Source organism: Petaurus breviceps, unplaced genomic scaffold (assembly GCF_028583685.1).
Source record: "Petaurus breviceps papuanus isolate PSGF00001 unplaced genomic scaffold, PetGlider_PUasm1.0 183, whole genome shotgun sequence".
NCBI classification, from domain to species: Eukaryota; Metazoa; Chordata; class Mammalia; order Diprotodontia; family Petauridae; genus Petaurus; species Petaurus breviceps.
The window spans coordinates 15,831,564-15,855,691 of NW_027185791.1; the positions used below are offsets into that span (position 1 = coordinate 15,831,564).

General features: G+C 40.5%; 1 protein-coding gene across 6 annotated transcripts in view; it reads right to left on the reverse strand.

Moving 5' to 3' along the window:
* Positions 1-24,128, reverse strand: part of MPRIP (myosin phosphatase Rho interacting protein) — a 237,508-nt gene that overhangs the window by 173,242 nt on the left and 40,138 nt on the right. For all 6 annotated transcript variants that reach the window (XM_069087914.1, XM_069087915.1, XM_069087913.1 and 3 more), the window contains exons 2-3: positions 17,855-17,932; positions 14,595-14,660 (exon numbers count right to left, since the gene is read on the reverse strand). In XM_069087914.1, the coding sequence (XP_068944015.1) occupies positions 14,595-14,660; positions 17,855-17,932 (144 nt within the window). The remainder of the gene's footprint in view (positions 1-14,594; positions 14,661-17,854; positions 17,933-24,128) is intronic.

Sequence of the window (24,128 nt, forward strand, 5' to 3'; positions counted from 1 at the left end):
CAAAAAAAACTAGCCGTGTAACCTTGGGCAAGTTACTTAACCCCAATCGCCCTCCAAAAAGCAAAAAAAAAAAAATTATAAATAACAAGCATGGCTGGAAAGAGATATGAGAAGATATCCCTACCCCAAGCCCCTTTGTCTTTGTGTCCCATGATGGGATTGAAAGGTCACATGGCAAAGGAGACAAACTATTAAATTAAAAACCAGGACGAGCAGGCATGAAATCATACCTCCTAGCTATGAGACCATCCAGGTCTCTTAATCTCTTTCAGTACCTGTTTCTGCAATGGCAGGATGAAAAACAAAGCGTTTCAGCATCAACCTCACAAGCTTTTTATGACCTTCAAATAAGATAGTGTATGTGAAAAGTGCTTCACAAACTTCAAAATGCTCAATCAATGTCAGCTAGTATTATCTAATCCAATGCACTCATTTTACAGATGAGGAAACTAAGGCCTAAAGAGGAAAATAACTCATTTTATGTCATACAGGCAGTGACTACCAGAGGCACGATTCAAATTCAAATTTAAGAGAAAGGAAACAGTTTGGAAGAGAAAGCTGACTTGCAGGCCTGATTAGTTTACTTTATACAACATTAAAGAAATAACAGATAAATTGAATTATAATCCTGGTTAGGGCCAGATTGTAGTTATGGCTAAAATGGAGAGGGAGGGAAAGAACCCACAGTAATTCTTCAGGGTAATGATCCCAAGTTCCGCTTACTTTTCCTCCATGTGGGTAACAGATGCCAGCAAAATAGGCTGCCTCCACAGGGATCAAGGGAAAAGACCTTCAGAGAATGCCCCTCGACTAAGCTGACAGGCCATCCTCTCTGGACCTCCTACCCCCTGCCCCTACCCCCTAAAAAGTTTCCCTTTCCTATGTCTTCAGTTCTTCCATACCACCTCTATTTGGCATCTAAAGAGAAACACAGAAAGACAATATAGAAAATAAATTCTTCTGAAAACGTATTCCTCAAGTTCACCTCATGCCCACATCCTCCCACACACTCATCTCAAAGGCATGGGAGGCAGTCTGAGACAGTATGTGATCTTGAGAGTCGAAGGACCTGGGTTCAAATCCTTGGTCTGTTCCTTTCTCAACTCCCACCAACCCTCTTTCCCCCACTCCCCTTCATCACTGCTGTTACCTACACCACCCCAGGATCATACAACTTCCATCCATTACCTTGTGACAATAAAAACAGTAGCAAATGAACAGGGGAAAAATGTAACTTGAAACAAGGGCCTTGAAACAGATTTCCACCAAAAAGTGCTTTGAGAGGCTTCAGAAAATATATGAGAAAGAGTGAAAGTATGTACCTCAAACAAAGATGATCTTAAATGACTTCACTCTTCTGAATTTCAGTTTTCTCATCTGTAAAACTGGACAACACTATCTCTGGGGTTGACTTCAACTCCTCTTCTCTAGTCAATGGGGGTACAGTGTAAGGAGAAGGGTAGTACATATACTGGAAAGCATTCTCTGACCTGGATAAATTTTTACTGGTGACAGTACATTCTTGTAGAAAAGAAAAGGCAAGCTCTCTAAAAGTTCTACCAGGACTCTTAGAACTGGAAAGGACCTTAGGAATAGTCTAATTCAATCTTCCCATTTTACAGACGAGGCCCAAAGTAGTAGAACATAGTATTTTGCCAAGGTGATGTCAGCCATTAATATCAAAGTTAAGACTAGAACCCAGGTCTCCTGATTCCCAATCTGGTCCTCCTTACACTATACTTAGCCAGAAAGAGAAACTAGGCCAATTTTCCTTTTACAGCCAGAAAAAGTAAAGGATAAGACCATGGGGAAGGAAAGGAGGAAAGTAAACAGAATTCCATTAGTCCTAGTTAGAGCTACAAAGATAAAATTCTATCTAGGTTTCTCTTGCAGAGCTCAGACCCACAATACCTTGCCTGCCTGCCCACCTGATCCAGAATATACCTTCAGTGTCTCCAGGTCCTGGCAAGTCTACAGTGAACACAAATATTTCACTAGAGGCCTGGCCAAGCCTAACAGCGACTTTTCACATGGGATTAATATCAAGACTAGATTCAAGGTCTTCAGAAGCAATGACTTCTTACTCTACATAGGATAGGAAAGTATCTTAGAGGTATGCTAAGGTTCTTCTCTCCTAGCCTCTCTCATTCCATCATAACTAGGCCCTGTGGAGAAATCACCCCTGCCCACAACCCAGTTAGGATCTGCTCTATCCAGCTTCCCCTCATACACCTATCTTGCTTCAGCAGCCACCATTTCTTGACCACAATCTATGCCCAGATACTTGGCATTAAGCTTTTTTTTTTTTAATCTCCCATAGCAAAGGTTATTTTCTAATACAACACTGGCTTGAGGAATGAATTAGGCAAATGCAAAGGATAATACAGAGGCGGGATTACCTCAGTTTTTTCTGCTTTCTTTCAGATAGAAAAGTTATTTTATGCCACAATCCCATGTTCTTCTCTCTCCATAGAACCAGATCCAAGCGGTCCATCGGTCACTGACTCCAGCCTCAGGGGCAAATCTGCCATGTGCCAGACTTTCCAAGATCACAATGCCAAGTGAGACAGAAAGATAGGATTTTTTTTTAATCAGCACACTGAAGACTCAAAGATTTGATGTAAGTAAGACATCAAAACATCTTTTTCTCCATCAAGTCAAATGCTACCTGAGTGGCTAATGATGGCCTCTCCTTGCACCTGAATAAATATCTGGAGAAACAGACATTTAACACGAGCAATGTTCAGAGAAAAAGGAGAGGTGAAAGGAGAAAGCAAGGTTTGTAAACAGATGGGCAAACTGCTCCAGCCTGATCCAAACAGTTCTATGTCCTCTTCCTAAGGTCCAAAGTTACTTGGGCACCAGGTGCTTCCCGTGAGCGAGCTCATATCATTATATTTCTGGCATCCTTTGAGTGCTGGGTGTTGTCTATCATGTCATATGTGTAATTTCGTAGCATAATGGGGAAAGTGTTAATGTAGGCATCGCTGGGTTTGTGTGGGCAGAGGACAAAGGGAGGTTCAAGGAGAGGTGTCTCGAAATGATTGTTTAGGGGAAAGTAAAGGAGGGGCAAGTAGGTGGCGAAATGGATAGAGCACTGGGCTTGGAATCAGGAAGACTAATCTTCATGAGTTCAAACCCAGTCTCAGACACTTACTGCCTATGTTACCCTGAGCAAGTCACTTAACTCTGTCTGCTTTGTTCCTCATCTGTAAAATGAGTGGGAGAAGGAAATGGCATATTATTCCAGTATCCGTGCCAAAAACAAAACAAAACCAAACCCTAAACTGGGTCATGAAAAGCTGGACATGACTGAACAACAAAGAAGGAATTTCATTCATTTTAAACCTAACAACAAGCCAGGTTGGATAAGCTCTAGGATGGTCCAAGTCACAACCGGTTTCTTTCCCTTTTGCTTCCACAAAATAAATGCTAGCAATGCTGAATGAGAACAGCGATGATATTAATAATTTCTCAAACACAAACACCCCCTGAAGAACTACAAAGAACTTTCTTTGCCAAACACCAGCAGTACAAATATTACCATCTTCATGTCACAGATGAAGAAAATTGAGCCCTAATGTGTAATTAAGCATCAGAGGCAATGCTTGGACTCTTCCTGTCCAATTCTGCCTCAATGTCTTCTGTGCATGGCCTATATATTATAATACATCAGGGTTCTTACCTAACTGCATTTTGATGTAACTGGTTTCCTTAATAATCTTACGTATTTAATTTTATGCAACTGAAAACATTATTCTAAGAAGGAGTCCCATAGTCTTCACCAAACTACCAAAGAAGTACCCAAAAAGGTTAAGAACTCTTAATAAGAGAGAACACGAAGACAAAGCTTAGAGAGAAGGAAGCATCACTAGACTTGAGACAGAGGGCTGAGGGTAGAGCTCTCCTACTTACTAGGCGTGTGACCTTAGGTAAGTCAATTCATCCTTCTAGGTCTCAGTTTCCTCTGCTTTAAGACAAGGGGACTGGATAAGATAAACGTTGATGCTACCACTAACCAACGCTTTATAAGCCCTGGTCAGGATCACCATAGTGAGAAAACAATTGTAAATTCAACTATGATTCACCAGGCAAGTGATAAGTTCAGAAGGTCAAAGGGCAGTAAGGGCTGGTTGGTCTACTGAGCAATGGGACAGTCCAGTTTTTATGAGTCTTCTGGAAGTTCTCTGCTTTAAAAAAAAAAAGCCTTGAGAAATTCTCTTCTACTTTCTCTACAGAAGTCCTGTCTTACACAAGTGGTCCCCCAGACCAGAAATGAAACCGCCTCTTCATTTCTAACTCTCCCAAGGATTTCTGAGCTTTCTTCGCAGCACAGCTGAGTTCTTATCTCCTAAATGAAGTACTTACTGACTCCCCCATCCCCAAGTTATTATTGTTCTTAACTTCTTGAAAATACTTGACACTCTATCTATGGTACATACTTTACATTTTCTTTAGTATTTACATACATCTATATTCTACTCACACACATAACTAACTCCAAGTAGAAAATAAGCTCCTTACAGGCAGGAACCATGGTCTTGGTTTTGTCTATAACCCCAGGGACTTAGCAGAGTACTTCACAGATAGCAAGTTTTTAGTAAGTGTTGGCTGAATTACAGTTATCTCTTCCACATCGTGGGGTTGGGGGAAGGGAGCCCCCACTATTTGGGAAATCTGCATAAAATTTTTTGGCCCTCCCTTCATACCAGAGAAATCTAAATTACTACAGTATTACGAGATAAAATATGTTGATATCATACAATGTTATACACATACTTTATGCATTTCTGAGTTTCTAAACTATTTCAATGTCATCTGCTGGCCTTCACAAGCCATCTGCAGCTTCTGCAAAACTCCCAAAAAATTCACATTCAATTTCTTATGCCAACTCGTAATATATCAAAACCACTATGGAGAAAGTGTTGATGTGGAAGGGATAACTGTAGACTCTTAGAATCCCTGAATCTTAAAGACCACTTGCTCAAACTCACTCATTAAAAATGGAGAACAAGGGGCGGCTAGGTAGCACAGTGAGTGGGAGCACGGGCCCCAGTGTCGGGATGACCTGGGATCAAATCTGGGCTCAGACACTTACCACCACACCCAGAAATAACTGGCCGTGTAACCTTGAGCAAGTTACTTAACCCCAATTGCTTTAAAAAAAAAATGGAGAGTAAGATCTGGAGAGAAATGAAGTGACCGACCCAATACCACACATTTAGTAGCATAGTTCTAGATTAATGCTTTGTTTTCCTAACTGTCCTCTCCATGAAGCAGGTCAGGAAGCTCATAGTAGAAAAGGCTTGCTGGGTGTGTCAAACCCATGAACGCCATCCACTGGACTACTGTATTCAGCAACTGTAACACCCCCCTTTCCCACAATATCCATCTAGAAGAGAAGTTCCTGTAGAGACCTTCAACATGTAAACAGCTCATCCGTTCTCTCTCTAAAAACCCTACAAACATTATCTGACCTTGCAGTCAAGGGCTTAGCTGGGGAGGGGAAAGACAAATACCCAAAGTGAAAGATCAGCTTGTCCTGGCTCCTAGCTCTCTGATAACATAATCTGCTGCAACAGTTACAAATCTCCTTCTTCCATCTCCCCTCCAACCCCCAGGATCAAGAACTCCCTGCTCAAAGTGCTTCTCACAGGTTTTCCAGATGGGACAGGGTCAGACCGTCCCAGAGCTGACACAGTTTAGGAACATCAGGGAAACTGTTCTCTCTGTCTCTCCCATGAGGGAAAGCGCTTGTGAAATGAGAATGGGAGGAGCCAGGCTGCCCTACAAACCCAGTTCACAAGGCCACATCCAATGGGGAATATGAGGTCTTCAAAGTCTCAGCTGAAGAAACTTGCCTTCTACTCCCCTGCTTCAGCACTGGGGCCCCAAAGGTTCTAGTTCATTCCCAAATTCAGAACCTCTTTTTGGTGAAGCTGTCTACCTAAAAATAATAACCACTGACATATATATAGTATGTATATACAACTTTGTGGGGCAGACACTATTATTAGCCCCATTTTAAAGGGGGAAAACTGAGGCTTAATGATGTCAGGCAACTACCCCAAGTTATATCACTAAAGTCTGAGAAGGGATACAAACCCAGGTCTTTCTGACTCTGAATTCAGTATCTGATTCACTATGACACACTGCCTATTACCTACAATCTGCCCTAAATCTATACCAGTCCCAAAATAATAAAAATATTACCATTTTACAAAGCTAGTGTACAGAGAAGGAGATAGGGAGTTGGATCTTTTGGGTCCTTGAGCTCACTAACCCACTTAGCCAAAATAACTATCAGCTCACCGAATTTCTCAGGTTCCTACTAATTACTAAGGCTGGACTAAACGCAATTTAATTTTCTTTCCAATCTGGGAAATCTTTCCTGTTTTTAGAGGAAACAGCTTCCTTCTTACACCCATAGGTTACAAGGTACATGTGTGGGAACAAAGAAGCAGCCAGTTTAGGGGGAAAGAATGTTTCCAAAGTTGATAGGGTCAGAGGGATGCCTTGAAAAGAAAATACCTATCACTGCTTGTTCTGGAACACGCCAGTTTATTCCTGTGGAATGAACTGCACAATGAACGGCTAGCATGCCTCTTCAGAAGCAGCCAAGTAATCCATTTACATCAGGGTCATTTGCCAACGAGACTGGATAGCACTAATAAGGCCTTCCACAGTGTAATCTGCCATACTGCAGTTCATAGGTATGAGTATATTAACACTAAATTCTAACAGAAATGTATTCATGTACATCAATCAAGAATCATTTGCTCAGCTCCTACAATGGGGCAGGCATTATGCTAAATGCTAGGGAAACAAAGACAAAAGTGAAATCATCCCTGCCCTCAAGGAGCTTGCATTCTAACCAAACGCAAGAGGTACAGGTGAAATACTTACAAAATGTTATTCATTCATAATGCCAGTCTGGGAATAGAGGGCACCAGAAGTTGAAGGCTCATGTGGAAGGTGGACCTTGAGATGACTCTTGAGGGGAACCAGGGATTCCCAGAGGCAAAGGTTCAGAAGCAGAGCATTCAGTCAAGGAACAGAAATCAGGCCAGTATGGCTGGATCGCTGAGTGGGTGGGTGGGAGTAACGGGTAAAAAAAGACTGGGAAAAGCAGGAAGAAGCTAAGCCATGAAGACCTTTAAATGTCCTACAGAGGCATTTGTAGTTAATTCTACATACAGAGTCCTGGGTAGAGGGTGCCATGGCCAAACTTTGGCAGCTATGCAGAAGAACAGAGATAAGGAGATCAAATAGGAAAATGTTATAATAGTCAAGATGAGGAACAAGCACCTGTACTAGGGTGACGACCTGTGGGGAGGAAAAAGAGAATGGATATGAGAGATGTTGTTTCAAAAAAAATGAAATGGAAAGATTCAGTGGGTAACTGACTTTTCTCAAACTCCTAGAGAAAGCCATCATATCTGTGACAGCACTTCCTTTCCTCTTAATTCTCTGTAAATATCACTTTCAATCTTATCATTCAACTGAAACTGTTCTTTCCAAAGGTACCAATGATCTCTTCATTACCACATTTAATGGCTTTTCCTCAATTGTGGATCTCTCTGTAGCCTGTGAAACTAGTAACCATCCCCTCTTCTTTCTGGGGGATAAGGATACCACTCTGTTCTGGTTCTCCTATGTGTCTGACTTTTCCTCAGTTTCCCTCACTGGATCTTTATCCAGATCACACCCCTACACTGTGGGTTTACCCCAGATCCTTATTATGGGCCTTGATCTCTTTTCTTCTCTCTCTACACTTTTGGACATGCTATACTTTAGACACCTACAAGACATCTACTTCAAAATATCCAGTAGGTAGTTAATGATGTGGGAATAGAGTTTAGGAGAGAGAATCAGAAGGTATATAGATCTCTGAGTCATCTGAGGAGAAATAATTAAACCTGTGACAAGTTGTGAGGCCACAAAATGAGAAAGTTTAGGAAGAGAGGAGAGGGAGGGAAAGCACAGAGAGGACCCATAACAGAGACACTTCCATTTTCTTTTTCAGCCGCTTGATTTCTTTCGGAGTCTCTTACTCGGGTAAGGTTTACCCCTTTTGGCTCTCCTTCCACTTCTTGCCTCTAGAATGTTTATTTCATTCTTTAATCCCTTGCTTCATTTCTTCTAAGTATCCATATAGTCCTTGTGGAAAATCTTTAGGTGAGGCTGTGAGAGAGACTTACTAGGGAGGGAATAGTCCCGAACAAAATAAACTTCCTAATTCCAAAGCAAAAATTAAAGTATTAAAAAAAAAAAAGAAATTGAAATTAAGGGGTGACCATTAACCAGGAAATGGTTGAACAAATTGCAGGTATATGAATATTACTTACTGTAGTATAAGAAATGACAGAGACAATTTCAGAGAATTCTGGGAAGTGTGAGCTGATACAAAGTGAAGTGAGCAGAACCAAGAGAACAATGTATTCTATAACAACACATTTAAAATGAATGATTTTGAAAGACTTAGGAATTCAACAAAATGAGCAACCATATTCCCACAGGACCTATGACGAAGCATTTTACCCACCTCCAGTGGCGGTCACTGCATGGATGCATTTTGCTTAATTATGCTTGTTAACAATTATGCTTTTTTCCCCCTGTTTTAAACTGAGAGAGAGGTTGCTAAGGTAATACAAAAAAAAAGGAGAAAAAAGAAGAGGGACATCAAAACAATTTTAAAAGAGAACAGAAGGACACAGAGAAGTCAGACAGCTTAAATATGTGTTGAATTTATTATATACTTTTTAAAAAAGTAAACAGTATGAAATGGAAATTCAGTTTCACAAGTAATTCTCTTTGCATACAAAATGCTCCTGGGGGAAGACTGCTAAGTTCAAATAAAACAATTAAATTTTTTAAAAAGATAAATATTGAAAAGCCCAGAATCTTTCACAGTTTACAAGGGAATGATCAACATGGTGGAGGGCTCCCAATCCTCTCCTTTGATCTCATAATATCCTCGTATTTTGAAATACAAGAGATCCTGAGATCGCTTAATCCAAACCTTTCATTTTACAAATTAGGAAACTGAGGCCTGGGAAGAAGTGATTTACCTAAAAAAGTAGTAAACAGAATAGTTGGGATTTGAATGGAAAGTCCCCAAGTCCAAACCAAATGAATGCAGCTTCCACAATCATGACTGGCTTCTATCCCTCAGTACTACTACGGTGTTTAATTGTACAGGCATATCTCGCTTTATTGTGCATGGCAGATACTGTGCTTCTCACAAACTGAAGGCTTGTGGCAACCCTTAATGGACCACGTCTATTGCCATCTTTTTTCCAACAGCATGTGCTCACAAATGTACACACAAAATCCTCACAGTATGTCCATCTTTTTCATTATTATTATACCTGTTTTGGTGATCTTTGAGGTTACTATCGTCATGGCTTTGGGGAGCCATGAACTGCACCCATAACACAGTCAGCTTAACCAATAAATGTTATGCCTGTTCTGACTGCTCCACCAATTGGCCTTTTCTGTCTCTCTCCCTCTCCTCAGGCCTCTCTATTTCCTGAGACAAAACAATATTGAAATTAGGCCAATTAACAACCCTACAATGGCCTCTAAATGCTCGAGTGAAAGGAAGACTCAATCAATGGGCAAACTGCACTGTTGTCTTATTTTAAGAAATTGTCACAGCCACCCCAATCTTCAGCGACTACCACCCTGAGATCAGTTGTTGGCCATCAACACTGAGGCAAGACCCTCCACCAGCAAAAAGATTGCAACTCGCCAAAGGCTCAGAGGATGGTATTTTTAAGCAATGAAGCATTATTAAATTAAGGTATGTACATTTTTTTAGACATAAGACTACTGCATACTTAATACATTAAGTATGGTGTAAATGTAACTTTTATATGCCCTGGGAAACCAAAATACTTGTGTGACTTGCTTTACCGCAGTCGTCTGAAACAGAACCTGCAATATCTCTGATGTATGCCTGTGCCCATCTCACTTGGCACCTATCAACTCACTAGCATTGGATTATACTCTCATTGATATGAATTGCTCTCAGGCAAGGTGCCTTATACAAGACAGCACTCACAAAATCCCAGAGTTGCAAAGGGCCTTACAGTGAGGAGCTATGGCCCAACCTGTGCTTAAAACATGAGTATCAGTATTTGCTGATTGGCCAATCTGTTAAACTTCCAAGTGGGAGATCATTTGCCCTAATGTCAAGCCTGAATTGATGTCTCCCTCCAACCACCTGCCACAATTCCCAACAACAATAAAATATTGTCCAATTTTCTTCATTTCCTATACTTCTCTCTTGCCTCATACACACTTACTGACATACCTACACAAATTCAGAGGAGACAGTGATAAACTGGGCTCTATTCTAGTTCACTCTGTGGCTTTTGCAGAACACATTCCATGGCAGCTAGGCAGCATAGTGGATAGAACACCAGCCCTGGAGGCAGGAGGACCTGAGTTCAAATCTGACCTCAGACAGTTACTAGCTGTGTGACCCTAGGCAAGTCACTTAACCCCAATCACCTAAAAACAAACAACCCACCCCCCACATTCCTCTTCCTCCTAAGATCTGCAACCATTTTAGTCTCATCTCTCCTTCGTCAAACTGTTTGCAGTTTTCAAGGCACAACCCCAGAAAACCAACCCCTTTTTTAGATGGAATATAAACCATATCTCTTTCTAGCCCTAAACAATGATCTGAACACAAAGCTAGTAGACCATATTAATATTTTAGAGGTCATCTTCACGGTATCAGACGTAATCACAAAAAACTATAATTAAATGGACATCCCCAGAGACAACCAGGGAACTGTGGTGAGGAGGGAGAGAGGAGGGAAGGGGAACAATCCACTCACTCTCTTTCATGCCCCTAGCACCCTCACCAGATTAGCCTCTTCAACTCCTAGAAAAGGTCAAGAGCCAAGGAATGGCCTCCAATCAACAAGGTTTGTTGTTGTGGTGGTTGTTGTTTTAAATTAAACTCCACAGCATGAGCTGGCCTCAATGTGCCCTCTTTTCTCTCCTGTTTGGCCACGCGTAGTTCTAGGGGCTCCTCTTCTTTGCCCACGTGGCTGGCACAGAGTCTCTTCCTCATCCTGGTTTGACATGAAATAACATCCCAGCAATCTGCCAGGTTGCTGGGAGACTAAAAATTGATCACAGGGTGTCAGTGCTCCTTGCTGAGCACTCTCAATTATTCAGGAGACTTGGGTTCAACTCCAGAAACAAGGTTCTTGGGCTGTGCTGCTACGTGCCCGGCATCACAAACGCATTTGGGAGCAGCTCCCCGCCCTATGATCAGGCAATTGAGCCCAAGAGAGAAAAGTGAACATCAGACACGGAAAGAGCAAAGACAGGGGAATAAGCCATTTTCATGGATTTAGGACAGACTTAGGGAAAGCCTTCCTAACTGAAATAACAGGTTTCCAAGGGAATCTGTCATCTTTAAGAAGGGTAGTAAACACCTTTGTTGGTAATAGTACATATCCATACAAAGAAATGGCTCTAAAGATCCTCCCTGACCCTTTCTAGAATGATGAAACTGGGGCTGACTTGAAGCTAAGGGCCAGCCCTGGTTAGGCAAAAGGAAATCTCAAAGCAGTTTAGGAGGTTGGGCCACCACACTCCAAAGAAATATCAGCAGGACACACATGAGAGCCAAGGGTCTGCCAGGCTCAGATTCCTCTTTACCAGAGGGATAAGGAACCAAAGCATTTGTTTCCAGGTTCCTTAACTACAACATAAATCCTGTTCTAACTTGAGCCTATTCCCTCTCTCACTGCCCTCCTTCCTAAACCAATGATTCTCATACTTGTTTTTGCTTTGTTGGTTTTTTTTTTCAATGGGCATCCTCAATGCCCTCCCCACCAGGCTCCTGACTGCCACTGGGAACACTCAGCAGGCACTTGGGAAGAATGACATTAGTGGAAATTAGCAGCCAATGAAGAGATATTAAACACTGAACAGCATCAGCAGAGTAACTGTCATGTTATAAACATGATGAGCCAAGGGCAAAACGCAACTCATTCAAGGTTTCCACGAGTGGAATGAACACGCAATTCTACTCTAAATACTACTAAATTGGGATCAATCGGAAGAGTGTTGCTATGGTAATGGAAGGAGGAGGGTCACTGAAATATCCTTTCAAAATGCACAGAGAACAGAAGGAAGCTGGAAAATCCTTACAGACTCATCAGCAGCCCCTGGTCTACATTTTGAAATCTATTGCTCTAAGTTGAAGAAGGAGGGGGTTGTAGTTGTAAAGATCAATCTTGGCCCAGAAGAATAGATAATAAAATATATTTTCATTATAGAGCTGGGACCTATGGGTGAGGAACGCTATATACACGGTCAGAGGTGATTGAGGGATTCTTTGGATTTGCTTAATTTTTTTCCTATTATGTTCCATGGGAGGTGTGGATGGAAGGGGAAGTAAAAAGGTAAATACTTAAGGTAATTTTTTTTAAACAAATGTTTAAAATTTTCTCTACGTGTAACTGGGGAAAAAATCAAATATGGTTACCTTTTCCACATCGCAACTTTCCCTATCCCAGTCTCAATATATCACAGGTCGACATAAGAAATTAAATGAGAATTTTTGGGTGGGGGGAAGGACAGGGGAGGATTTGCAGAAGCCACAGAAGACCAGAAAACAACAGAAAAACACTTAGAAACTCAAAAATGCATAAAATATATTTAGAGTAGTATACAATATCAATATATTTTATCTTTGAATACCACAATGATAAAGAATTCCTCTCTAGTACAAAGGAAGGGCCAAAAAAAGTTAAGAAGATTTTCCAGATCACGGGGTACTGAACCACTGACCCCACAATGCAGAAAGGATTCTGCTTTTTTAAAACAATCTGGTTGTTTATTTTTAAAGACGTGATATAAAAAGGACATTGAACTTTTTTAAATGATAGGGTTGTGCCAAGTGATCTTTAAAGTTTATGCCCCACTCTATAATTTTATATCTAGGGTGCTAAACAAGGAACTTTAGCTAGGCAAGCTTTCTGCCTATCTTATACACGGTTAGATTTTGCCTCCCCCAAAAAATAAGCTCCTTGAAGGCAAGGACTGTTTAATTCTCGCTATGTCTTCTGCAGCCATTACCACGCTGCCTGGGTACACAGGAAGTACTAATAAATTCTTAATGAACTTCTTGGATTAAACACTACACTCCTTCCATTTGTCCCCCTTTTTTCTCCTTCCACACAGACAAGAGAAAGAGAAGAACTCAGCCTCAAACCCTTCCCAAAGGCCAGGCTTTGAGCCGAAAGGGAAGCAGCCCAGGCCAACAGAATAAAGTCTGGGGTGGAGTGGGGGGAGCGAAGAGAGAAAGGAACAATTCTGCTCAACCTAAGTGTTCTAGGGGAAGGGGACCTGATTTAAAAAAAAACAACAAAAAAACATGTTTTATTGATGCCTCTGGTCTTTAAGTCTCATTTACTTCTAAGGGAAAAATAAGACTCTAACTCTCCCTTGTGACAAAGACCAACAATTAAGCAACCGCCTCTCAGACAGTGACCACATTTGATGGATAACTTACGCAACATTCTGCCCCTCTCAAATACATTTCACTATCTGTTCTTCAGGACCCTCCTGCTTTGAAAATTACTTCAGTAAAAAAGAAGCTGGTCTTTTCACTTATGTGTTATAATCACTGTGAATACTGTTCCCTCATTTCTGCTTGTTTCACTACATCAGTCCATACAAATCTCAAGTTTTTCTGAAATCCTCATCCATGTCATTTCTCACCAGACAATTATGTCCCGATACACTTACATCAAAGGTTTATGGGTTGTTGGGTTTTTTTCCCCACAACCATTACCAAAAGAGGCCTGATGGGGGGGTAGGGGTAGGGATGGGCAGTATATAACAACAGCATCTACTGGCCCAGTTCCCTAAAGAAAACCGGTATCCCAAAAAAAAGAAAACAGGTAGACAGTGAGGCAATATTGGAGAAGAAAGGGAACTGTCACTGGCAGAGCAATCATATCAGTATAACTAGGGACACACTGACCAACAGCCCTCTCCCACCTCCAAAGTCCCCACACACACTGACTTTCTCTTAGTTCAGTAAGGTCTAAAAAATCTTAAGGAAAAAAGAACTAATGATGTAAGAAAAAAAAGTATTAATGATGGAGAAGACACTAATCCCCATTCAGACCAAAGTATGACCTGAACAATGAACGTGCAATAAATTCAGGGCTCCTGGGAAAGCCATCAGCTTCTTTTATGAGCTAATTACTCATAGCTCAAAGCTACAAGCCAAACTCCAAAGAAGACTCATCTAGATCCCAATGAAGTAAACTCTTCTCTACCTGGACGGATTCTGGTTGAACCTAGAAGCTTATCAGCACTTAAGACATAAGAGGTTTTGTCTTGGACTTTGTTCTCAGTCTCATGTTCTCTGAATGAGACACCTCCAACCAAAGCCCACGTTAAACCCAGGAACTATTCCTACCAATGCCATAAGCTGTTCCCAGCAACCAAAGAGCACCCATGAACAACAATCCAAAGGTACAGGCCCATCAGTAAGGAGAGGGGGAAGCTTTTTTTTTTTTTTTAAAGGAAAGAAAAAAGAGGCTGCTTACCATTTCATCCAAAGCATAGCGCAGAAGTCCATGTTCATAAAGGATGAAAAATCTCCGCTGCCATTTCTAGAAAGAGGCCAGAGAGTGGGTGATTAGGAAGGTTCTGAGCTTGGAGTCTTGGGCCCTAAGATCAGACCACCCAACATCAGGCAGAGAAATTAAATGAAAGTTCATTTTGTCCTATGAACCAATGCTGGAGGGGATCCCTGGCTAAGCCAGCCCCAAAGATGGATCTTTCCTTTGCCAGTCGGTCACAGTGTAATTCTGAGATGTTAGCTATCAACTGCCTCTACTCTCTCCTTAAATGGACACCAATAATTCAATTCAACAAATTTTAACTACCTACTATGTGCAAGGTGCTGTGGTGGAATTACAAAGACAAAAATGACACAATCCCTGCCCTCAATACAAACAGAGAACTGAAAGTTCACTAGCAGCTGGAGGGATTAGGAAATAATGGACTTTTGAAGAAGAGTTCTGGAAATGGAGTTGAGGAAGGAGTGCATTCCAGGAAAGGGAAAAATCTTACTGTACATGGAGATATCAAATTCTTGGATGGGCATAAAGTTTGTAAAGGAGATTATTACAAAATGAATAGTAAAAAATAGTCAGAAAAAGAAGTAAGGAACCAGATGGTTAAGGGCCTCAAATGCCAGATAGAGGAGATCCTATTTTATCACAGAGGCAATAGGGAGCCATAGAGGCTTTTGAGCAGTGAAGTGACTTGGTCAGCTATGTGTCTCAGGAAAATTGCTTTAGCAACTGAATGATGGATAGATTGGAGAGGAGACATCAGAGGTATTGCCTCAGACTGGCATTTCAGGCCCTCCACTATCTGGTTTCTTATTATTTTTCAGTCTTATTTCTTAATAATCCCCCTTAAAAACTTTATGCCCCATCCATGAATTTGATAACTACATTTTTTTTACTCCATGTATTCCCAAGCTTTTTTTCCTTTCCTGGAATGCACTACCTGCCTAGTCCCATTCCCAAATTGGATGGGAGGCAAGGAGATAAACTGCCATTTTAGAAGTCCAGGAAAAAAAGCTGAAAACCGCTCAACACTTGTGGTTAAACCATGTAAGTGGAGAAAGGGGGACATATATAAGAAGTATTGTGGAAGGAGAATTAGATAAGACTTGGTAACTGGACAGGTGAAGTGAGGGATAAGGAGGGTCAATTCAGACTCTAACCTGAGTCTTATCCTAGTTCATGAACCTGGGTAAACTGGAAGAATGAAATACTCAACAGAAATGGGGAAATCTGTACCAATGTCAATCTCAGCCTGGCCTGCCACATATGATTTTTTCACTGAGTAGAAAGCAGAGAAAATACTAGCACCTATTAAACACATCTGGAATTATGACACAGACCCAGGGGGAGAAGACCTCTCACTCTCCATCATGCTTTCCATAAAAGAAGCTTGGTCTTTCCAAGGAGCCTAAATTTCTCATCGGACTTACTCATCATACAAAGATGCCAAGTAAACTGTGCACCACTCTAAAGACACTGTAGCCTGAGAAGTAGCTGAGAAGGGATTCTCCACTGAACTATCATCAAAATTAAGTTCCCATGGGAGATCTCAAGCAGGGAACAGGAAGAAAGGACCAGAGCTGGGGTGGGGAGGTTGGACAGAAGAAGAAGGAAGATTATGGCACGCAGTGAGGCTGGAATGACCAAAATATCAAAGAGTAAACCTAAACAGTGGTATTCCTCTGCCCAAAGGATCAGAAAGTGACCGATTATCAATGGAGTTTTGGCCCCAGAAAAAGAATCTTCTCTACCTCCACCAGTCCTGGACAGACAACAAGGTCAAATGTTACAAGCTACAAAATTAAGGGGTCCCTGGGGCTTATAAGGAGAAAGGCTAATTCAATTCAACAAGCATTTACTATGTCTGTCCGCCAGTCACTATCCTAGGCAGGAAGGATACTCAAAAATAAAGCAGTCCTTCCTTTTAGAGGGCTTACATTCTCCACAGCTAAGAACCTGACATTTAGATGGGGCCCTGAACAGTTTTTCCCCTTTCCAGGCCTCAGTTTCCTCCTCCGTAAAATGAAAGGGTGGGTCTGGATGACTTCCAAAATCTCTTCCAGCTCTAACATTCTATAGCTATGACAAGCTGGTTTTTTTTAAAAACAAAAAAATACCAACTATACAACCCTCATCATATGCTGGAAAACAGCTGGATACAGATCTTCAAGTTCACCATCTTCAAGTTCCAGATCACTAGGCCACATGACAGATGAATCAGCGCTTCAGGGCCATCTTCAGTAGGAGAGGGCCAGAAAAGTCCTTCTTGGCCCTGGGACATTTCCCAAAACGCAGACACATGTAACATAAATTCTGGAGTCACTTTTAGGAGGTAGTAGTTTTACAGATAAAAGCCCAAAGGCACTGGATTATATTAACTTTGTTACTTTCCCCTCATTTCTAATGGTCTTTGTCGAGAGAGGATATAATTTCTAGAAAATTTCAAAACATGAAAGGACATTCAGAGTCCCAAGGGCTAGAAGACACCACTGAAAAGACAGCCTCCAATTCAGGATTGGAAAGGTAAGTCATAGGAAGTGAACAGAAAAGGCCAAGAAAGATTGCCCAAGAGGAAGGACAGGGGACAGGAACAATTCTCAAGGGTAAACAGGCAGTGTCAAAAGGAGGCAAAAACACATGAAAAACAAAAGATCTGTGTGATGGTGTCAGCTCCAAAAAGGTTTCCTGAGGAAAGAACAAAGCACTGGCTGGGCCACATGTTTTCTCAGTTCCTCCTCTGCTATTTTTCCTTGTCATGCTTGACTACGCTTAGAGCACCCATGACATTGTGAAAAGACCACTCTGATGTCATGACATCAACAAGTAGCTTGGGGAGCACATGAGGGAAGCAGATGTTTATGGACCTGTTTCTAAAATTTCAGGGAACTATTTTTTTAAGTGGCAGGTCGGGAAGAAAATTAGGGCTTGATACACTTTCATAATTTTTCTCTGGGTCAGATTAGTCCAGAAGACAAGTAGAAGGCTGCCCAGTGGCCCTTTTTCTTAAAGGTCCTATCCTAAGAGAAACCCTTTCTGAGAAGTTCTAAGAAGCCCTATAATGGGGTGTTTTACCTAACCAGATTTCTTCTAAGGCTGTTATTCTACTCTTATTCACAAACCTCAAAATCCTCCCTCACTTTTCTAGTCTACCAAGCTAAACTTAAGGAGCCATTTCCCAAGAATGAACTTTAATATGCAAAGAAAAAGAACAAGAATGTTTTCCTTACCCGAGACCTGTGCACAGGATTATCGAAATCAGTCCCTTCTGGAGCAAGAAGCAGCCAGCCACCGTAAATGGGTTTTGCCTAAAGGAAAAAAAAACACAGGAAGGTCAGAGACAGCCTCAGACTAAACAGATGCTTTAAGGCCAGGGTCAATAAACAGGCACTCACTAGAAGAGAAGCCATTTCTGTTTAGTAAACTTCAAGAACCTTAGTCCCTAACTCCAAGATAGTATCTCAAGAGCTAGAGGAAGTTTCAGATGTTCAACAGGGGTAGTTCATAGCATGTAGGGTTTAGTTTTACCTCCTCTGCAAGGGAAGTCAGTCAACAAGTATTTATTCAATCAATCAACCCATCAATAAAGATTGCGTATTTACTATAGTGCCAGGCACTATGCTAAATGCTGAAGACACAAAGAAGGGCAAAAACATGGCCCCTAACATCAAGAAGCTCACGTTATAATGGATGAGACATCATGCAAATAATTACTGCACCCAAGATATTTACATAGTAGACAGAAAGTAATCGCCATTGGGGAAGAGAGGACTACAGCTCCTGCAGATGGTGGAATTTGAGTTCAATCTTTCAGGAAGCCAGGGGGGTGGAAGTGAGGAGACAGAGCATTCCAGACAAGGGGAACAGCCAATGGCCAAAAGCATGGAGTCAAGAGATAAGAGAGTCATGGAGGAGGAACAGAAAAAAGAAAAGTGTCATTAGAAGGCTGTAGAGTAATCAAAAGGGAGTAAAGAAAACTGGAAAAGTGAGAAGGAAATCATATAGCAGAGGTTAGAACATGGATGAAGACGGGACCCTGTATGATGAAGATTTGCAGGACCCAATCAGCACATAAAGAACACAATTTCCCCACGAGTCTCTCACTGGACAGCGCATCAAAGAAGCCAGCGTTCTATAAAGAATCCTAGCAAAAATCCCTTCCACCCATGGCAACAGGTCATCAAAGTGCTCACGCAGACGAGGTCCTAAGTATACAAGTCACCGTTCACTTAAGACTTGATTTGACAACCTCCCCCCGCCCCCACCAAACCTTTCCTTTTCTTTTTTATTTCACATACACCAAGTAAAATGAGTCCAGTGAATAAGAAAGAACCAAAAAATAATAAAGCGAGCTAACTTTGAAGGGCAATGATAAAACTGTAACAGAAGCAGAAAAGGATTAAAGGTCAAAGAATATGGGTTGACACCTTTTCTCGGTCACATTCACTACCCCAACCTTGAGCAAATCACTGAGGCATTCAGGACTTCACCGGCCTTTTCTTTAAAAGGATAAATCTGTTGTGGTCTTTCCCTTTTGTTCTGATTCTTCTTTCAGCAGAAGACTAATGTGGAAATACGTTTAATATGATTGTACATGTATGGCCCCTATCAGATTGCTCGCCATCTTGGGGAGAGGGGAGGGACGAGAAGGAGGGAGAAAAAAAATTTTGGAACGCAAAATCTCATAAAAGTGAATGTTGAAAACTATACATGTAATAAATAAAATACTATTAAAGTGGGGAGAAAAATAAAATGAGAAAGCTGTTCTACATGACCTCAAAGCTTCCTTTCACCTCCATCTGCAATTCTAAGCTACCAAAAAATAAGCTTATACCAATCAGACACAAAACCACCTGTAGTTCCCATATTATACTTAGAGAATAGTTAAAACTTTAGAAACCCATTCTTTTACAGGTGAGGAAGCAGAGGCCTAAAAATGTCAAATGACTTGCCCAAAGTCACTGTTTTCACTCTATTTCCTTGACTCCTTAGAAAGGTCCAGAAGACTGAGTATGTTGACAAGTGCAGGCTTGATTTAAGGGAAATTATACTGAGGTGCCCTAGATAACTACAAGTCACTATGAGAACCCTAGATATCCCTTAGGAAAATATTAAGGAATTCTTTAAAAACAGGACCTTGAAGGATGTGGGGCCTTTGAGGAAAAGCAAAACCTGATCTGATCCCCTAAGCTTTCAAATGGGCTGCTCACCACTACTTCTAATGCAGCCCTGTAGGGAACATAAACCCAGCTAAGGAAAAGCCTGGGCAGAGAAGGTGATCAGAGCAGCTTACAATGATACAGACTTTGAAAGTGGGCAAAGCCCTTAGCAGAAACAATCACATTCGATCCTCAAAACAACCCCTGGAGATTAAGTGCTGTTATTATCCCTTATAAAAGAGTGAATCAATTCTGAGAAAGAACCCATCATGCCTAGGGTCACACAGGTGATCAGCGGCAAAGGTACTACTAGAACCCAGGTCTACCTGACTCCGAGTCCAGCATTCCAAGCACGAGGCTACACTGTCTGGGAGAAACCCTGGGCTCCCAGTTTCTAGGGGCTGGGCTGGAAGACATGGCTACAGAGAAAGGGGGTGGGGGAAGAGTGAGAACAAAAGCTTCTTCAGGTAAAGCAGAAAAGTGAGAGGGGTTAGAACTATGAGTCCCACTAAGTGGGCCCTGGAAGCTTCTTGCTAAAGACCAGGAGCTCAGATCACACCAGACTGAGAAAGTAGAGTGTTTACTAAGCAAACAGAAATCTGACAGCCCCACTCAGCGTCAGGGGTTGGCGGGAAGGGAAGGAGAGAGGGGGTGGGGAGAAAAGATTGAGAAGCAACAAACTAACTCCCCAGTCAGAACCTGGTCTTCCGCCCTGCAACTGTGGGTCAGACAAGATCCAGACCCAGGTACAGAAGGTGACCTGGGAACCGGCTACACCACACCTCCCTCTCGCCAAAACAGATTAGGGGCGTGTGAGGTGCCATAGCTTCCCGTGACATCCGTTCTGTCACTCACTCAAGGATCTTCCTGGTATAGAGGATAACACCCCCAGAAGACACCACAGCACTTCACCCAGGTAGACAGGAACCTAAATATAAGTGTCTTTAGACATAGGTAAGGGCAGCTAGGTGGCATGGTGGATAGAGCGCCAGGCCTAGAGGCAAGAAGACTTGGGGTGGCTAGGTGGCGCAGTGAATAGTACATCGACCCTGGAATCAGGAGGACCCGAGTTCAAATCTGGCCTCAGACGAGCAACACAAAAAACTAGCTGTGTGACCTTGGGCAAGTCACTTAACCCCAATTATTCTCTACCTTCCACCAAAAAAACTCTTCCTCCTGAGTTCAAATCCAGCCTCAGATACTTACTAGCTGTGTGACCCTAAGCAAGTCACTTCACCCTATTTCCCTCAGTTTCCCCATCTGTCAAATGACCTACAGAAGGAAATGGTAAACTACTTCAGTATCCCTGCCAAGAAAACCCCAAATGCGGTTATGAAGAGTTGGACACAACTGAAACAACTCAATATGTCTAAAAACATATGTTGCATTCTGCAATTCCATCCCATCCACTTCCCTGACAAAAGGTGGGAAGCACAACTCATCATTCGTCTTCTGGTGTCATGACCGGTCAAAAAGCTCAAGGTTTTCAAAGCTGTTTTCCAAAATGTTCTAGTCATGAATATTCCGTTACCTTTAGATACCATAATTTTGTCAGCCTTCCCTTCATTCCTGATGCCCTCCTTACCTCCATTTCTTTGCTACAACAGAAAAAGTGGATGGTAATTTGTTTGTCCAGATGCGTCTTCCCTCAGGCCAGTTTGTTGTTCCCTGGTCTAGTTCTCTGAAGTACAAAACAGAACTCTGACGGTCTGACTGGTACGGCACTAAATGCAATGGTGGATTTTGGTATATTCTTATTTTTATTATATTATAATAATCCAACTATGAGCAAATATTTTCTCTCCAATCATTTACTTCTTCCTTCATTTCAGTAAAGAGTATTTTATGTTTGTATCCATATAATCCCTTACATGTGTCTCAGAAGGTGGACTCCAAAATATTTTTATATATTCCATAGTTACTTTGAATGGAATTTTTTTCTACCTCTTCCTGATGAATTTTGATGATCAAATACAGAAGGCCTGATGATTTTTGTGGGTTTGTTTTATATCTTGTACTTTGCTGAAGTAATTTTTTGTTGAATCTCTAGGGCAAACCATCATGTCATCTGTAAAAACGTGGTAATTTTGCTTCCTCTTGTCCTATGCTTCTTCTCACAATTTTTTTTGCCTTGTCTTTTTGCTATAGGTACCACTTCTAACTTATGTTAACAGGGGTGACAATGGACATCCTTGCTTTATCTCTGAAAAAACTGGAAAGACCTTGTGTTTTTCCCCTAGAGATAATGCTACCTTTTCAGTTTTAGATACTATTTATCATATTAAAAATTGCTTTTTACTGTTTTAAAAATAAGTAGATATTATATTTTGCCAAGTTCCTCTACATTTATAGATGTAATTACATGGTTTTTGTTGTTTTGTTATCAATATGGTTTTATGTTTCTCATTTTCTTAATATTAAAACAACCTTGCATCCCTACTATACATCCAAACCAGTCTTAGTGAATAATGTTTTAAAAATATTGCTATAATCCTTATGTCAATATTATATTCAATATTTTTGCTGAAAGTTCATTAGAGATAGTCTACAGTTTCTTTCTTTCCCTGCCTCTGCTATCAGGACCATATCTATCTCATTAGAATTTGATAGAATTCCTTCTTTCCACATTTGTTTTCTTTTGGCAAACAATTATGTAACATTGGATTTAATTGTTTTGGATTGTTTTGAGATAATTCACTTTGTAAATCCATCTAAGTTTTTCTTCAAAAGTTCCTTTGGGGATTGTTCAATTTCATCTTTAAAACTAGAATGTTTAGTAAAACAAGAGATAGAGTTTAATCTGGGTATTTTATAATTTTGTAAATACTTAAACACTTCATTTATCAATTTTGTTAACATATAATCAAGCAAAAGAACTTCTAACGACTTTGCTTATTTCATCTTCATCTGTTGTGAATTCGTATTCATGTTTATACTGGCAATTTGGTTTTTTTTTAAATCAATTAGTTGATGGTTTGTCTTTTTTGGTTTTTTGTTTTACAGTTACTAGTTTTACTTGTTAATTCAATTATTTTTCAATTCTGTTCATTGCTTTGATTTTCAGAATTTCTTTTTTTATATTTAGATGTGGTTTTGTTTGTTGCTTGTTTAGGTTTTCTCAGTTGTATATTCAATTCACTGAGCTGTTCAATGATGAAAGTTGATGAAATTATTGTTGAGGAAATTACTTAAAAGTATAATTTCCCTTTAAAAATTAGGATTATTTAGTCCTTTAGTACATAATTCTTTAGGATTAAATTATTTAGTCTTTAAGTTTCAGTCCTTTCTTCAAAGGTTCTTTACTGATTATAATTTTTATTAGATTGAGGTCAATGAAGAATGTACTTAATATTTCTGCTTTTCTGCATCTGTTTATGAAATTTTTAATGACCCAGAACCTGGTAGGTTTTTGTAACAGTGCTATACATGTGAGAAATATGTATACTCCTTTAGATCCCCATTCAGCAATCATTATGACTTTCCTAAGGTTCTATTCAGTTCCTTATCCATCTTCTTAGATTTATCAAGGTTTAAAATGGATGCTTTGAAGTCTCCAAATATTACAGCTTTGTTGTCTATTTCTCTCTGTAATCTAATCAGCTTTTATACAATAAGAACGCTGTAAAGTCAAACAACTTTGAGACTTAACTTTGATCAGTGCAATGACCAACAACTACAGACAAACAACAACAAAACAACCTACTTTCCTCCTGACAGTCAATAAAACACAAGATAAAGAAATGTTTAGACACAGCCAATGAAGGAATTTGTTTTGACTAAATATGTTTATTACCAGGTCTCTCAGGAACTGAGGTAAGCGGAAGGAGTTTGAGGGAGAGGGCAAGGAAGAGAAAATAAATGCTTGTTGGCTGAAAGTAAAATCTGACCAAAAAAAAAGATGAAGGTGTAAAAGAAGTGAAATGTGATCAGCACTAGTAATCTGTAATTGAAGTATTTTGCTCCCAATTCCTCTGTTCTTTCTCTTCATCCAGCTTGGACCTATCAATGGTTCTTACATTTTCTTTTTAAACCCTCCTCATGATTCATTCTCCCAAGCTTAATTTGTTTTGCTTGTGACTTTCTTCCCCCAATTCATACATTCTGTCTTGGTCCTTAAAACCTTCTCTTCTCCATTTTTCTTCTGAAAGTCATGTTTTATAAGATTAATAGTTAATGTATATTATGTATTAATGATTATAAATCATGATGTATAAATGATTATATTAAATAATTATACAAATTATTTAATTGTTAATGCAGTTGTTGCTTTTTCCCTTTGTCTTTTCTATTCTGTTACAAGGGCATAGCTTACTTGGTGCAGGGAGAAGGATAAAATTACAAATGA